Below are 17011 nucleotides of genomic sequence, written 5' to 3'. Positions count from 1 at the left end.
CGCATGGTCACATATTTCCAACAGCGCAGCAATGCAAGTGCATTATTTTATGCGTGCGTACACACATTGTTCGCGCACAACGATAAGTGTGTGTAGGCTTGTGGTCCCAAGTGATCACTATGTGTGCATTAACACGAGGCATAGTAATATTCTGAAAGGAAAGAGTTGTAAACACGCACCAGTGACGTCCATGCGTCAGTTGATACATGTTGAAAGCATAAAATCTAAATTACTTAAAAATATATACATGTGCTTTCTGCCAAAGACATGAAACGACATTGTACATGTTTTAGGGATAGTATAAGACACTATTCCTGTTCCATTGATCCACCGTAAGATTCACATGATTGTGCGACCAGTAATTCATATTCTGATTTTTACAATCTCCTGTATCATCAGCTATTATTGTTTCCATTTTGGATTGCTCCATTGTGATTGTGCCTAATCACAGAATCATACATGTCTTACGTAACATTCACTGAAATATGAGAGCCAAATGTACCATGTAAGGAGTGCCACATTGCTGAATTGCATTACAAGCGTAAGTCCTTCTATCCAGACCATAGGATCAGTCAGCCAGACAATTTTATTTTGTACATTTTCTACAGGTCCTAATGTGAGAAATTTCTTGAGTCAGACATCTAATTCGAAAAACGAAAAGTTTATCTGCGTATTATGTTTGAAACCTCCTACTGCTAGTAACTTTGTTAGCAGACGCAATTTCGACACTCCAACTCGCTAATTATATGTGCGGAATGCGAAGCTTTTAGCAGTTGGCAGCGCGTAAGAGTAGTTGGGAGCGTGAATGAACTCTGGCCGAGTGTGGGAGCATCTATGGATTACATTATTTGACGTGACTGTGGTGCGGGGGTTGATAGCAGAAGTGCGTGAACTGACGTAAATAAAAACAATGTGAAGCAAACAAATACGTAAGTGACAGTTGCGTTGTAAAAGCCTATGTGCTTTTCTGCAAAGGAGAAGTGTGACCGTTTGAGCCAGCATTTTAAACGCGATAATGATAAAAGTGATTGCGCAGATGTTTGAGGCATAGAACGGATGCCTTAGCCTTCTTCGAAAACATTAGATATAACGATGCAAAATTCCAATTTTGCTTCGTTTGCGTGTCATCTATGCAATGCTGCACTCCGAAATTTCCACTCGTCAAGGTAACGCGCCAGATAGAGTTTGATAGTTATGTAATCAAGTTATTCTTGTCTTACATCCGTACATTCACCTTTCCAGATATTTGCAGAAAACCCATTACGAAGTTCTCAAAATTGCACGAAATAGCTCAAATAAGGACATCAAGGAGGCATTCATTAAATTATCGAAGAAGGTGAGTAATCGCCTGAACAATGTTATGAAAATTTCGATACTTTTAACCGTGTTAGTAATGTTTCATTTCTTATGGTAGAAGCTTCATGGAGCTTTCAGTTTTGTAATTAACAGCAGAGTTTGTATGCCGGCTAGAAACGAATATCCATGTATTGTTACAACTGTTTCACATAAACGCACCATATGTTCCTACTCTTTTTTTTTCCGTTACAGCTGGAGGTGCAGTTTCTTTGTGCATAAATTTCACTATGTCTGTGCTAGACGGAAACTGACATATATTTTTCTAAAAATGCAAGGTGGTGTAGTATAGTGTAGAAAGCTGCTTGAAGCGTAAAAGATATGCCAGACATGAAAGAGACCTACATTGCATTTCAGGCATTATTATTATGATTTCTAAACTTCGTTCAAGGTCAATGGATTTCTTATCAACTTAGGAAACTTGACAAGAACAGTTCTGTTTTGATAGTTATGCACTCAAGTTATTCTTTTTATTACTTTTGTACATTCATCTTTTCAGACAAGTGGAATGGTGCATGTCCATTGTGATTAACTGTGGTTTGCTGACTGTCGAAAAAGTTGACGATTAACTCAAGCTTTGAGACTGCTTAGCCAATTCGCACTGAAACTGTCGTTTTCATTGTAACATAGACCTCAGGCTATGCTAAAGAGTAATGTTCACTACACCCTAATTTCCAGAAATAATGTAGATACAGAAACAATATTATCAGTGTTCTGTTTGCTTTGTTTTTGTGCTTGGTCAACTTCACATGCCACATCATTTTTACGTAATATGATGAAGCGACTTCCAGTATAGGTTAGCTCAGTTGACTCAAGATTACCATATGTTGCCACATTTTTCTTGAATTTATTTGTTTCACCGAAGCCAGAATTAAATTATAGAAATGTTGGATTGTGGTTGAACTGACTTCAGACAAAACGAGATGAATTAATCTTCCCTATTACTGTTTGTTTACACAAAACAAGAGTGTAAACTCATACTGGTAAGCAACTAACTGTAGGCACAGTGGTCAATAATTACAAATTCAATTGTATGGAAGTGCATCACCAGTGTTTTGAACTTTCATCTTATTCATTCACAATGTTAATGGTAAAAAGATTAAATTTTCAACTTTCAGAAACAGTAAATCCACTAATCGTTTGTGGAAATATTTAGGACTGTGAAGTAGCTCCACTCTATTCCAATCCTAAGTAGAGACCATCATTGAAAAATGTTTTAAGTCTCTGTATGTGCATCTGAAAATAAGTCACCAGGAAATAAAACAAAAACCACATGAAGTCTTTACATTGCACAACTAGGATTTACATGAGGTCCAGTTAACTTGTGTGGCAATATTACTGCATAGATTGGCACATCTTTCCCTTCCTTACATTTTGCAATGCTGTTTTGTCCTGTCTGCCTCCATGTGTCCCTGTTAAAGGTATTCCCCAGACATACGTGTGTGCACAGTCCTCGTACTACATCAGTAAGCAATTTTCTTTACGAGATTTAAACTATGTAAGTACATTAGATCTAAAAATACCAAAATGAGAATTGTGATGCAGCAGTCAAAACAGCACTGATAACATAGGTAATTATTATAAATACAGTAAGCCTAAATGAGTAATTGTGAAACATAATTAAGTCCGATTTATGTACAGGAAGAAAAAAAGAGAGAGAGAGAGAGAGAAGAAAGCCTTTTTATAACAGTCAGCAAGGACATAGTATGAACTCTGAAAGGATATTTTGTTACGTTTCTTATTGACTCAGAATTTACTTGCCTCCCACTGTTTGTAACATAAAGCTTCTGGAATTAGTAATTATATCAAACCCTTGCAAAACTATAACTGTGAAGTTGTTTCACTGTTTGTAAGTAGTGGCCTACTGATATTATGTGCTGTTGTGTGTATGTCAGTGTGTCTATTCTTAATGGTCAGTGATCAAAGTTCATTAGCAGTCTGTCGCATCTGACAATTCAGGACATGTACTATTGGGCACTGTTTAATAAATTAACTTTGACTAAATAGAATGAACTTTGGCTTAAAGAAAGAAGGCAATTCTGTAACAGTCAACACAAATGATAAATCTGTAGTCTGTGTAACATACACGCAAATTTTAGGTATGGATATTGATTGTCATTGAAATGGAAGGAACATATGGCGGATATTGGCAAAGGGAGTCTCCTAAGTGTGTTATAACCATAAGGTTCTATCATCACAGCCAGTGCCCCATATGGAATTATTGTTCTTATGTGCACTTAGTTCTTAGCTACAGAATTATCTTATCAAACAAAAGGCTAACTTGCTTAACTAGGTATGTTCCACATTTTAAAATAATAGACACATGGTATGTACCATTTTAACCATTAAAGTCTGCCAGAGATTGAAGACCTTGGTGCAGAAGTGGATAACTCCATTTTTTTCCATAACACAAACCAGCTTCCATAAACTTTAGAATCTGATCTCTTTCTCACTTTGGTGGAAGAAAGGGATGAATACTGGAGATATTCCTAATTTGCACTGAACATAGTGGTCCAGTCACATTAATGAGACCATCATCTGTGTTCAATGTCAGATATGTTAAATGTGAGTTATCGCCTTCTTGCACTGAGGTCTTCAATTGTCACAACAATTTGCAGCCTAATAAAGTTTTCGGCAGTTTTTAGTGGCATACATAACAAATTCCTCTATCAACGCTGTGAAGCACAATGTAAGGAAGATTTTATTTTTTGTTTTATTAAGCTAACTTGTTCTAAATATGTGCAGGCAAGAGAGAATTGTTTGTAAGATAGAACCAGATGAGGTAGTGCATTTATTAAGTTGCTTATCTCCAATTTGAGAAGTGCAGGTTTGTGCTATTCTGTGTAAAGAAGAATCCAAAAGAAAACTGAGGATCTCTTACATGATGATTGTTTCGGCTTTAGGGATAGTAAAAGCACAAGAGAGGCAGTTCTGACATTGCACTTGGTAATGAAAGCAAGATTTAATAAAAATCAAGAAACATTCATACAATTTACTCACCTAGAAAAAGTGTTCAACAGTGTAAACTGGTGCAAGATATTTGAAATTCTGAGAAACATGGGAGTAAGATATATGGAAAGACAGGTAATATACAAGAGGGAAAAATAATTATGTTAGTCGAAGAAGGACGTGCGAGATTAGAAAGGATACAAGACGTGGAGGTAGTCTTTGGCCCCTACTGCTCCATCTGTACATTGAAGAAGTGTTGGAAATCAAAGAACGGTTCAGAAGTGTGATTAAAATTCAGGTCGAAAGGATATCAATGATAAGATTCGCTGACGGCATTGTCGTCATCAGTGGACGAGAGGAAGAATTGCAGAGCATATCGAACGAAATGAACTGTCTGCTGAGCACACAATAAGGTCTGAAAGTGTCCAAAGAGACATGAAAGTGATGAGGAGTAGCAGAAATGACATTAGTAATAAAATTAACATCTGAATGAAGTGAAGGAGTTCTACCTCGGAAGCAAAATATTGGGTGACGGACAAAACAAGGATATAAAAAATAAACTAGAGCAGGCAAAGAGGGCATTCCTGGACAAAAGAAGTTTACTTGTATCAAACATTGGCCTTAATATGAGGAAGAAATTTGTGAGAGTTTATATTTGGAGCCTAAAATTGTGTGGAAGTGAATGGTGGAGTGTAGGGAAACCAGGAAAGTTACAGAACTTGAAGTGTTTGGGGTGTTTTCCTACAGAAGGATGTTGAAAGTTAAGTGAACTGATAAAATAAGGAATGAGGAGGTTCTCCACAGAAGTGGCAAAGAGAGGAACATGTGGAAAACATTGAGGAGGAGGAGGACAGGATGATATAACATTTGTCAAGACATCAACGAATAAGTTCCATGGTAGTAAAGGAAGCCGCAAAGGGTAAAAGTGGTAGGGGAAGAAAGAGACTGGACTGTATCCAACAAATAATTCAGGAGCTACTATGAGATGAAGAGATTGGCACAGGAGAGAAATTTGTGTGTATATTTGACTTACATCTTTCCTTGTACTAAGCTGATGAATCCTTTATCATAACAAGCCATTACTGTCACTTTGGTTGCCATAAGACATGGCAAAATCATATGCTCACCCTGCTGCTCTCTCTTTACTGATATCAACTCCCTGCCTTCTTGGCATCTCTCTGGTTCATACCTTGCTTGTCCCAGTGACAGTTAAATGATACAAGCATTGACAGCCTGCTTAAGCTGCTTATGCCCACTATGCTGCAGTCAACACAGCACGTCAGTTCACAAGTTTCGTCATATTTTCTGTTTACTTATTGATTTCACAAATTGTTGCAGTTTCATCCAGACATCAACAAAAATAACCCAGACACTCACAATGAGTTTGTAAAACTGAATGAAGCGTACAGCATCTTGAGTCGTCCAGACAAGAGGCGGGAGTATGACCTCAGCTTGCAGGTTGCTCACCCATCACCACACCCCACTGGTGGCCCCAATGTATACGAGAATGACATCCGGCAGGAGTAAGTACTGCACTAAAGCTGTTTATGACTTAATCTCTCTAGTCAGTGCTGAATTTCTTCATTGTTGTATCTTGCAGTGGTAACTTACATGTATCCTCATGATTCCACAAGATGGAGCACTTGGCCACTGCCATAGTTAAGGATAGGGGCTTTCAATTCATTACAAAATTCTCATGTATTGTTACAAATAATTGACTGTGATTCCATCAAACAACAGACTTATAACTGCCAAGCACAACAGGAAATCGCTTTAGCAGTCACCACAGTCCAGAAATCCAGTAGGATCCCCAGTCCCTCCACAAATCCCTAGGTCCATCCCAGAACTGCTCCCTTTAAGTCTGTCTCCCTCCTCATCCCCGCCACTCCCCACAGTCGTACCTTTTACACGCTGCCTGTATTACGTAAACCAAACCACTCAGGACTCCCCGTCGTGACCGTTTACTGTACCCCGACAGAGAGAATATCTGCCCTTGTGAACCAGCATATATACTGTGTAAAAAACACCAACTATTTTCTGTACTGACCCACTGCAGTTCCTGTTCCTTTACTGTCCAGCTTCTTGCTCGTCACTGTTGTTGCAATCACCTCCTACTCTAACATCACTGGTACCTGTGGCCTTTCCACATTGCCTTTGTTAATGCCTGACTGACTCCATCCTGGCTACCATGGCCAACTATATCCTCATCCACAATGACTTCTCCTTTGAAAGCAGGATCTACAGAGAAATCAATGGTACAGCAGTGGACACACAGTCCTGTGCTAATATATTTGTGGACCACTTAGAGGAATCCACCTAACTACTCTGAGCCGCAAACCCTCCCAACTGATTCAGATTCGTTGATGACATCTTCACAATTTGGACTGAGTGTGAGGACACCCCATCCGTGTTCCTCCAGAGCCTCCACACATTCTCCCTCATTCGCTCCCCCTGGTCCTAATCAGTCCGATGAGCCACCTTCCTCAGTGCCAACCTCTGCATATAGGATGGCTACATCAATACATCCTTCCATATGAGACCTACCAACCTCGTGACAATACAGTACATCCAGTTCGACAGCTGCCCTCCCATCCACTCCAGGAATTCCCTCCCATTAAACCTAGCCACCTTTGGCTGTCGCTTCTATAATGATGAGCAGGACCCTCTCCAAATATGCCAATTGAGATCCCCTACTATACCCGCAGGACAGGAGAGATACTTTAATTTGTGGAAAAGGGCCAAAATGAGTGGCTGTCAGCTGCACTTGAACATACTACTTCATTCATTTGACAAACATCACAAGAGTAAACATTAAAAACAGAGCAAGCCAAACATTAATTTTAGAACTTAATTCCCAGCTAAATGCGCCATTCAATCTCGTGCCTCAAGGGCAAAACAACTTTAATTTCATGTGACTTCTGAAATTTTCCCGGCGTATTTCTTCTTCTAATAATTTCCGGGTATGCAGCCGGATCCCGTCGACATTCTGCCACGATATTTCGGCCCAGAGACGTCCGGCCATCATCAGGTGAGTACACAACTACTGAAGAGCCCAGGTGCAGTCGCGGTATTTATGCCGAATCTCGCGCATGTGAAATGTACTGGCATCCTACAGCGCATGCGTCAGGTGTTGACATGCGCAGCATAGCCGAGTTGTACGTGCTGCCCTCGGTGGTGGAAATAAAGGTTCATCTAGTCATTGAGTATCGAATGACACTGTCGATTCCGCTGTGATTGTATAATTTTAATAACAGGATTCCAATTTTTATCCAGCTGAAAGCCGTTGTCTCGATTTATAAGATTATTGGCAAGACCTGATGATGGCCGGACGTCTCTGGGCCGAAATATCGTGGCAGAATGTCGACGGGATCCGGCTGCATACCCGGAAATTATTAGAACTTTAATTTCAAATCGGCTGAAGGCCAATAACTTCAAACTCAAAAACAGGAATTTGAATTTTAAAAGGCAGAAGGCCTTATCCTAAAATTTCTTTAAATCAGGCTGAAGGCCCAAACAATCTCACGCCTTAAGGGCAAAACAACTTTAATTTATAATCAGCTAGAAGTCATACATAAACAAACAAAGACAAATAAGAAAGGCAGCGCACCAAATGGTGCTCAGAAGTTTCCAAGGGTCAGCCTGGAATTCAAACACTAACGCTTACTTAGGTGAGACAGGCAGTCGGTCCTACAATTCTCAATCCGACGGCAACCCAACCGACAGACAGTCAATGGACCAGGCGACAGGATAACTTCTGCTCCAACCGACCAGCACACAACAGGGAGTTCAATGAAACAACGCAGAAGGTATCGGCACCCACAATGAAGTACACATTCAGCTGCCAAACTACATGCCATGCTGTACAGCCACAACACAACAAGGAAAATACACTGCCTGAATTTACGTCAATGGCCAGGGCAGGTAACTGGAATGTTAACGGCCACAAGGTAGAAGATTCTGCTGGTGCACTTCAACTCTGAAATAAACAAGTTAAGTTAAACTCCACAGGAGGGCAGCTAGAATCTCGGCAACTTGAAAACACACGTTGTTGCTCGGGGGAATGTCCCAAGAGCCCACAACGAAATTCAAATGACACAGTGTGAACAGTTGGAGCTGGCTAGTAGATTAAGTAAAGACTCAACTTTCGTGTCCGGGATCGGTGAGCCACGGACCTCATAGCAATGGGAACATCCTCACACTCCGACTGCGCGTGGACGCCGCCAGTGGGCCCAGCCAGACGCCCGCCACATAGACTTCCTCGCTGCTCCACGCCAACCGACCAACTTCCCAGGCCCGGAAATGGTGAAAGGACCAAATATACGTCGACCGATGAGACAACCGACAGACGGTCGTCGCACTTCAATATCCCTCAGTCAGACAGTTCATATGTGTCGCCAGTGGTCAGTGAGCACTGGCTGTCGGAGCCTCACCGGCGCTCAGACCATGACTTCACTGCTGCTGTGTCCTGAGTGCACTGCTGGTCCTTCTTCTTTTCTTAGTTTCAGATTCAAAAGAACTGTCAATTACATCTCTTGTTGAAACTTAGCAGTGAAGTGTTACACCTGCGAACATAGAGGGCTTAAGAAAGTGGTTTTCAGAATATATGGAGGAGTTATCACTTCTACATCTACATCTACACTGCTAGAGCCAACATATGGTGCATGGCAGAGGGTACCTTGTACTAGTGTTAGTGACTCCCTTTCCTGTTCCACTAGCAAATGGAGCAAAGGAAAAATGACTGTATTTGTGCTTCCATACAAGCCCTGATTTCTCGTAACTGGTCTTTACAGCCTGTTGTGAGTTGTATGTTGGTGGCTGTAGGATTGTTCTGCAGTCTATCACAAATTCTGACTCTCAAAACTTTCTCAATAGTGTTTCACAAACGAATGTCATCTTCTCTCCAGGGATTCCCATTTGCATTCACAGAGTATTTCTGTAACACTTGCACATTGATTGAGCCCACCAGTAACAAGTCTAGCAGCACATCTCCGAGCAGCATAAACGACACCTTCTTAGAATTTCGCAAATGCAAAGTCTACCACTTGCCTTCTGTACGACTGACCTTAGATGCTCGTTCCATTTTATGTTGCTTTCCAGCAATGTTGTGATCTTCACTGCGAACACTGGTTTGGTGCGGCTTTCTGTGCTACTTTATCCTGGGCAAGCCTCATCATCTCCAAATAACTACTGCAAATTACATCTTCTGAACCTGTATACTGTGTTCATCTCCTGGTGTCCCACAACAATACTAAATTGGTGATGTTTCCCATCAACTGATCCCGTCTTCTAGGCAGGTATTGCCACAAATTTTTCTCCCTAATTCTATTGACTACTACTTCATTACTTACCCTTTCCAGTGTTATGTCTATTTTGTCAAGCAGCATCTCACTGATAATGTATTTGAACATTACAGGATTGTTTATCCTACTCATCTGCATTAACTTAAGTCTTCCCCATCCATATACAGTAAGCTGCTGTCAATCACGCCAAATAGAAATTCTACACAAGTCTTCCAATATCCTCCTACAGTCACTTGACACTCTCCCGTACACGACAGTGTTGTCAGCAAACAGTCACAGATTGCTAATCACCCTATCCATTAGATGATTTATGTGTATAGAGAACAAGAAAAGTGCCGTCACACTTTCTGTGGGCACTCTTGTCGATACATTGTGTCACTTTGTCAGCGTCAAATAATTCACCCTCACTGGCACTGTCTGTGAGTATCTCTGCCAACTCTCCCTCAGTGCAGCCACAACAACCTGTAATTTTTGTTGTAGAACAGATGATGGTAAAAACTCCGTGATGCCAATTCTGATGAACTGTAAGAGATAAAGCAAAGTGGGATCCGGGAAAATGAGTTCACAACAGATGAAGTATCCGTACACCACTTAGCTTCCAGAACAGTGAGAAGTTGTGATACATGGGGGTGGACATTCCACTGTACATCTGAACTTGTAAACAGCACTCGTGTACCTGAGATCTGTGGTGTCACCGCCAGACACCACACTTGCTAGGTGGTAGCTTTAAATCGGCCGCGGTCCATTTAGTACATGTCGGACCCGCGTGTCGCCACAGTGTGATCGCAGACCGAGCGCCACCACAAGGCAGGTCTCGAGATACGGAAGAGCACTCGCCCCAGTTGTACGGACGACATTGCTAGCGACTAGACTGATGAAGCATCGCTCATTAGCCGAGCAGATAGTTAGAATAGCCTTCAGCTAAGTCCGTGGCTACGACCTAGCAAGGCGCCATTAACCTTACATAGCAATTGATAGTTTGATAGTTATCGTATGAAATGTCTCATCAAGAATGCTGTATACAACAAGGATAGATTAAAGTTAAGTATTCCAAAAGCAACGTACTTTTCTTTATAGCATTTATTGAGCGTCCTGTTTCAGACCGTCAAGTCCGCCTGCTTGCTTAATGGCCGCCTCCCTTAAATAATGTGCGTAGTGTTGGCAATCTGTCAACACTACAAGATCATTAGTGCTCAGAGGTTGGCAAGAATACCTGAGTTAACCTGTCAGTAGTGCTGAAGACAAACAGAGACGCTACACTTAAAACTTGTCAGCAGCACCTTGGGGAACAGTAAGGCATAATGAGTTAACTCGTCACAGTAGTCAAAGCGTTAATGCAAAAAAATGTTGAGTTACCCCACAGATGGTAGTCCACGTTACGCTGTCGGTTTCCCTGTAACTGGTTCAGTAAGTCAGAGGATGGCAATGACATACTACTCAGTGCAGCTGTGCCTAGTTAAGCACTGTGGTGTTCAAACTAATCCTCATGTTGACACAGTTTCACTTTTATGTAACTTTAGGTTTGTTTGTCTGTCAGCCTGCTCACAAGAAATTGTGCCATTTCTTTGGCAAGATGCCACTTTCAAATCTATATTGCTGTCAAGGCTTGTGAGAACCACCCAGAACACTGCCGAAAAAATGCTTGCCATCTTTTCGCCGGCACTTCCTCACACAGCCCTTATCGAGCTGCAGAAAGGACTCGATTCAACTCCGTGGGGTGCAGTGTGTGTCGCAAATTCCCAGGAGACTTTTATTCTGTCCCACCAATCCACTGTAAGCATGTTTATGCAACATAAACATGACTGTAACACAAAGTGTGTTAAAAAAGAAACTGAACTTTTGAAATAGCACGCTAACTGGCAGATGGAGTGCACTGCAGTTACTGAGCACATGTAGCAGGAGGTTTAGACAGCAGACTACTGTTTGCCGTGTTTTGCTCTGACCGTTGGTAAGTGAGTTTCAGCTGCTGAAGTGAGTATGTGCACAAGCTTCTTATCAGATTACTGCCAAAGTGGCAATGAAAGAGCTCAAAGAACAATATGTGTTTTTGCTATAAATTTGGCTAAACTTGCTTAGCCAAGCATACAGAGAAGACTATGAGTTGCAGACAGTGCTGTGAGTGGTTTAAGCATTTTCAACAAGGAGAAATGTTGGGTGGTAGTGATCCCAAGCCTGGACAACTTCCCACGTCAGCAGATGACCGTGTCAAGAGAGATTGTGCTACAATTCGCAGAAATTGTCATTTAACTGTTGCCGACGGAGCCTAGTGTGCACAAGAGTTGCTGTGCATGGGAAGAGGCTTGAATTGTGGGAAAACCAAAATTGGATGTTGTATCATGGCAGCTCGTGCATCTGCAGATACCTGGCAAAACATCACATTCCTGTTGTGCCCCATCTACAGTACTCTCTGGACTTAGTCCCAGCATACTTTCTCCTGTTTCCCAACCTTAAAACTACATTGAAAGGACATTTTTACCAAACCATAGAGGACATTCAGGACAACGTGACAAAAAGCTTACATACCAAACCTGAAAATGCATTCCTGGTGGCTTGCAAAAGTGGACCAAATTATGGGAATGATGTTTTGCCACTAGAGGGAACTATTTTGAGAGAGGCAATGCTTAAAATGTTGTACAATAACCAGTTACGATGTTACAGCAAAAGTTTGGTTTCTTTTTGAACACATGTCATGTACTTGGCCAGCATCCCCCCCCCCCCCTCCCCCACCCCCTTGTGGTTGTGTATCCTGTAAGGATACTCCTCACCTCCTTGCCCCAGAACTGAAACACACCAGTAGTTTACCTTTCTTTATGCAAAAACAACGCCTTCAGTGGCTTGGTGAGGATACATTTAGTTTCATTTAGAACAGCCATATTTTATACTGTAGGTTTGTGTCTCTGCTCTGTGTGTGAACACAAATACAGCGGTTGAAAAGACAAAAAGAAATTTTGTGTATTAGAAAAGAGAACACCAAATTTGCTATGTTGAAGTAAAAAAGATGTCCCGTCCAGGAGTTGATATCATCTCAAATTTTGTGGAGTGCAATATTGTGAAACATGCATTAATACAGTGCAACCCATCTGGCATAGTGCTCAACAATGTGTCAAATTGTGGAGGACAAGGAACATCTTGCTTCGTCCTCAGGTTTCAAACCAGTAGTATCAGCGAATTCAAGCACTGTTTTGGGAGCTTTCCTACATTTATCTGGTTGAATGCTGGCCCTTGGTTACACATTATGCAAACACCCCAAAATTTTAGTTTTCATGTTTTGTTTGACTTTAATTTACTATCCACTTTAATAAGTACGTGCTGATTACATCCCAGTTTCCCCAAAGTGGTAGAGAGGTGAATTACGATAAAACCAAATATCTCATATTGCACCGTCAGGCTCTCCTTCCTTGCATTGTTGGTGGGCACAACTTTGAACGAGTTCAAGAATTCGAGTACCTTAATTTCATAATGACCAATAAAAGTGAAGTGACAAAAGAAGTGAGTCAACAAATGGTAAATGGTAAATGCTAATCACATGTTCTTTAGTCTGAACAATTTATTCAGGTCACGATTGATATCACAGAAGAATAAGAATCAGCTGTACATGTACGGCCGATATGTTTATGTGGTTGTGAACTGTGGGCAACATCAGCAACACCGAAGAAGCATTTTCTGCCGTTGAGAGAAAGATATTCTGAAAGGTCTGTGGACCTGTCTACAATACCGTGGAAGATAGATGAGAATGAAAGAAGCAGTGCTTTGGAGAGCCACACATAAGCCAAATGTTAGGGCACAAGACGCTACACTGGTTTGGCCACATTCTAAGAGCTGGTAGACCCCTCCTGAACCAAATCTTCCATTCTCAACTTGCTAGAAAATGTCCAAGGGTTCATCGAAGAATGTGATGGAAAGATGGAGTAGTAACAATCCTTAAAGAAATGGACTCGACAGCATTGGAAGACAAAGCTAGAGACTGGCAATGATGGAACATCATCTACAGCAGATCTCTCTTCTGCTGTGACAGATTGATCTCCTTTAATCATGCTTTTTGTGATGTGTTTTGTTATAATTTTTTAGAGTGGTGTTTCTCCTTTCGTAGTGTAGTTATTTCTTTTGTTTTTCTGCTGTAGGCTCCAAAGAGCCATTAATGCAATAAATGATGGTTTTGTTAACTTTATTGGCCACACTAGACCAGTCGAGTCATTCCTCTTTCAGTTATTCTCTGAAGGTTGTACTCTTAGTGCAGTAGCCACCAGAAAGATCGCGGGAGCCGCACATCAGCACGGCGCGTCACGGACGGTAGTTGCCACAAGTAGAGTCCCGTCCACCAGAGGGCACGCGAGAATTCGGACGCGACCTCTACCAGCGTAACAACAACAACAACTCAGGCAACACGGGCCGTGCCCAGTCATTTAACATCGAGCATGCCTAGAGCACAGTCCCGGTCTACGCCAAGTGAAGTGAAGTGCGACGTAAACGTGAACAGTGTTAGTACACAATTGGCGACGAGTAGGGTCGTTCTTTCGCGTGTTGCGTCGTTGTTCCGGTTTCGCAGCTTCTCCGCGGCATGGAGGATTTAGTGCGGGTTTTGGTTGAGCAGCAGACGGAGCTCATGGCCACCATGAAACAAGTGCTTCCGGCGTTGCTCTCCACGCAGTCTGCTCCAGCGCCGTTCCCGCCTCCCTTTCCTCCGTATGACGAGACGGCGGAGGATTGGGACGCATATGAACATCGCCTTCGGCAGCATTTCCAGGCGTTTCATGTTGCCGATGCGGAGGTATGTCGTGCTCTCTTCTTGTCTTGGATATCTCCCTCGCTGTATCAAGTTTTGCGGCAGCTAGCGCCGTTGCAGGAACCCTCGTCCTTGTCTTTTGACGCACTGTGTTCATTGCTGTCTTCATATTATCGCCGCCGCACGCATGTTGTGGCGGCTAGGGTCGAGTTCTATCAATGCAAGAAACAGCCCCACCAGTCTTGCCGTTATGGTACGCGACGTCATTGTTCGTTCGGCCCCTGATAGGGAGGTCCGGCAACGGGCCCTGCAGTTAGAAGACCCTTCCCTCGAGGAAGTCCTGTCCATTGCTCAATCGTATGAAGTCTCTCACGCCTCCGGTCAACAGCTGGAAGCGTGGTGCGACGTCGCGGCGGTTCAGGGCGGCGCGGCCGCGTCCACTGCGTCCGGGGTGGACGACGTGCGAGCGGTACTATCCGGCAGTTACGGCCACTCCCGCACGGCGCGTAAACAGAATTCCGGCCGCCGGCCCCTGTTACCGTCCTGTGCGTCGTGCTATATACATCATGATCGGTCAGAGTGCCCCCCGCGTTGGGCCGTTTGTCGCAAATGTAATAAAAAAGGTCACATTGCTAAAGTTTGCCGCTCAGCCTCAAAAGAATCGAAGGAAGCAGGTACAGAGGACATGGACGTTGACATTCAGGAAGTTTCATCGGGCCAGGCTCCCGACGTATCGGCGCGCAAACTCTTTATCGAGGTGTCGGTTCTGTTGCGCCGGTTACAACTGCAAGTAGATACGGGCGCGGCAGTTTCGTTGTTGAATGCACAAACTTATTCCGACCTTGGATCGCCCCCATTGGCGCCAGTTTACCGGCGTCTACGCGGTTATGGTAAACAGTTCATTCCCCTACTGGGTCAATTCACTACCGACGTGACTTACAAATCAGTCACTCGGCCTATTACTTTTATTGTTGTCAGTGACGCGAGCTCCGCTAACCTTTTTGGCCTGGATGCCTTTCAAGCTTTCGGCTTTTCTATCGCTGACACCATACAGTTGGCCTCCGAAGACGTTCCCTATCAATCATTGAAATCTTTGATCTCAGACTTTCCAGATATCTTTGAGGAGGGCCTGGGGCGTGTTTCAGATTTTGAAGCTCACTTAACGTTGAAGGCGTCGGCTCGCCCGCGTTTTCTACGCGCGAGGCAGATCCCCTTGGCTCTCCGCCCTCAGGCAAAGGAAGAGCTAGACCGGCTGACAGCCCTAGGGGTCGTTCTTCCCATTTCTTCTAGTGACTGGGCTTCGCCCCTCGTTATTGTAAGGAAGCCCTCGGGAAAATTACGTCTTTCTGGCGATTTCAAGGCCACCATTAATTCCCAATTGGTGGTGGACACCTATCCTTTGCCTCGTGCTGATGAATTGTTCTCCGCCGTGGCGGGAGGCCAATATTTTTCGAAAATTGATGTTTCGGAGGCTTATCATCAGACACCACTTGATGAGGACTCCAAACGGCTGGTGGTCGTCAACACCCCCGTTTGGCCTTTACCAATACCAGCGGTTGGCCTTCGGAATATCCAGAGCCCAGGCGATATTCCAGCGTTATCTTGAGCACGTCACATCGACAATCCCTCATTGTATTAATTACCTGGATGACATAATTGTCAGAGGCCGCTGCACGAAGGAACACTTGCACAACCTTCGCACCCTCTTTCTCAAATTCAGGTCTGTGGGCTTGCGTTGCAACCTGCATAAGTCAACCTTCTTCCAACTGTCCATTGAGTATGTTGGCTACACCATCTCTCAGCACGGCGTCCAGCCACTAGGAAGTTTGGTCCAAGGTATCGTCGACCTTCCTCGACCCACTTTGCTGAAAGAGTTACAAGCTTTTTTAGGCAAGATAGCCTGTTACCACCGGTTCATTCCCAGGGCTTCCACTGTAGCCTGCCCCCTGTACTGTCTTCTGCACAAGGGTGTTCCTTTTGATTGGTCGCCTGCATGCGAGCGAGCGTTCAACTCGTTGAAGGGCCTCCTCATGTCAGTGCCTTGTTTGGCTACTTTTGACCCCCACAAGCCATTGGTCCTGGCTACAGATGCTTCGCAGTATGGGGTGGGGGCGGTCCTGGCCCATCGCAGCGCAGATGGTTCCGAGCAACCACTGGCGTTTGCGTCTAAAACTCTTAGTCCCGCGCAGGCCCATTACTCCCAGGTGGAAAAAGAGGCTTTGGCCACTATCTACGCTGTTACCAAGTTTCACCCTTTCTTGTATGGCACGGAGTTTCAGTTAATCACTGACCATAAGCCTTTCATATCGTTATTTGGCCCCGCCTTTCAGATTCCGGATAGGGTGGCCCACAGACTACAGCGCTGGGCCTTGTTCCTCTCTAAGTATCATTATGACATTCATTTTCGCCCTACCAGACAGCATGCCAATGCTGACGCTCTTTCCCGTCTTCCGGTGGGCCCGGATCCTAAGTTCGATCGAGAAGAGATTGTGTGTTTTCATTTGGATGTGGCGTCCCGCCAAGCGGTTGATGGCTTCCCGATCACTAGTTCTAGAGTCGCCAGGGACACGGCAGCTGACCCGGTTCTCCGGTAAGTAGTTCGCTTCATTCAGCAGGGGTGGTCATCCCACCCTCCAGGCCGGGCCTCGGACCCTCTTCGTAATTATTTTATTCTACGAGACCGCCT

The 17011-nt window shown here is 43.6% G+C and overlaps 1 protein-coding gene across 2 annotated transcripts in view; it reads left to right on the top strand.

Moving 5' to 3' along the window:
* The first annotated feature begins 816 nt into the window (after positions 1 to 816).
* The window catches only part of LOC126424799 (dnaJ-like protein 60), a 38454-nt gene continuing 22259 nt past the window's right edge, over positions 817 to 17011 (top strand). The window contains exons 1-3 of one of the 2 annotated variants that reach the window (XM_050087587.1): positions 817 to 1166; positions 1243 to 1336; positions 5641 to 5825. In XM_050087587.1, coding sequence (XP_049943544.1) covers positions 1093 to 1166; positions 1243 to 1336; positions 5641 to 5825 — 353 coding nt within the window. In that variant the 5' untranslated portion in view covers positions 817 to 1092. The remainder of the gene's footprint in view (positions 1167 to 1242; positions 1337 to 5640; positions 5826 to 17011) is intronic. The other variant, XM_050087586.1, reaches the window with a different exon arrangement.

Source organism: Schistocerca serialis, chromosome 10, assembly GCF_023864345.2.
Source record: "Schistocerca serialis cubense isolate TAMUIC-IGC-003099 chromosome 10, iqSchSeri2.2, whole genome shotgun sequence".
NCBI classification, from domain to species: domain Eukaryota; kingdom Metazoa; phylum Arthropoda; class Insecta; order Orthoptera; family Acrididae; genus Schistocerca; species Schistocerca serialis.
The sequence above is the reverse complement of the archived record's forward strand: the minus strand, read 5'-3'. Positions and strand labels throughout refer to the sequence as shown.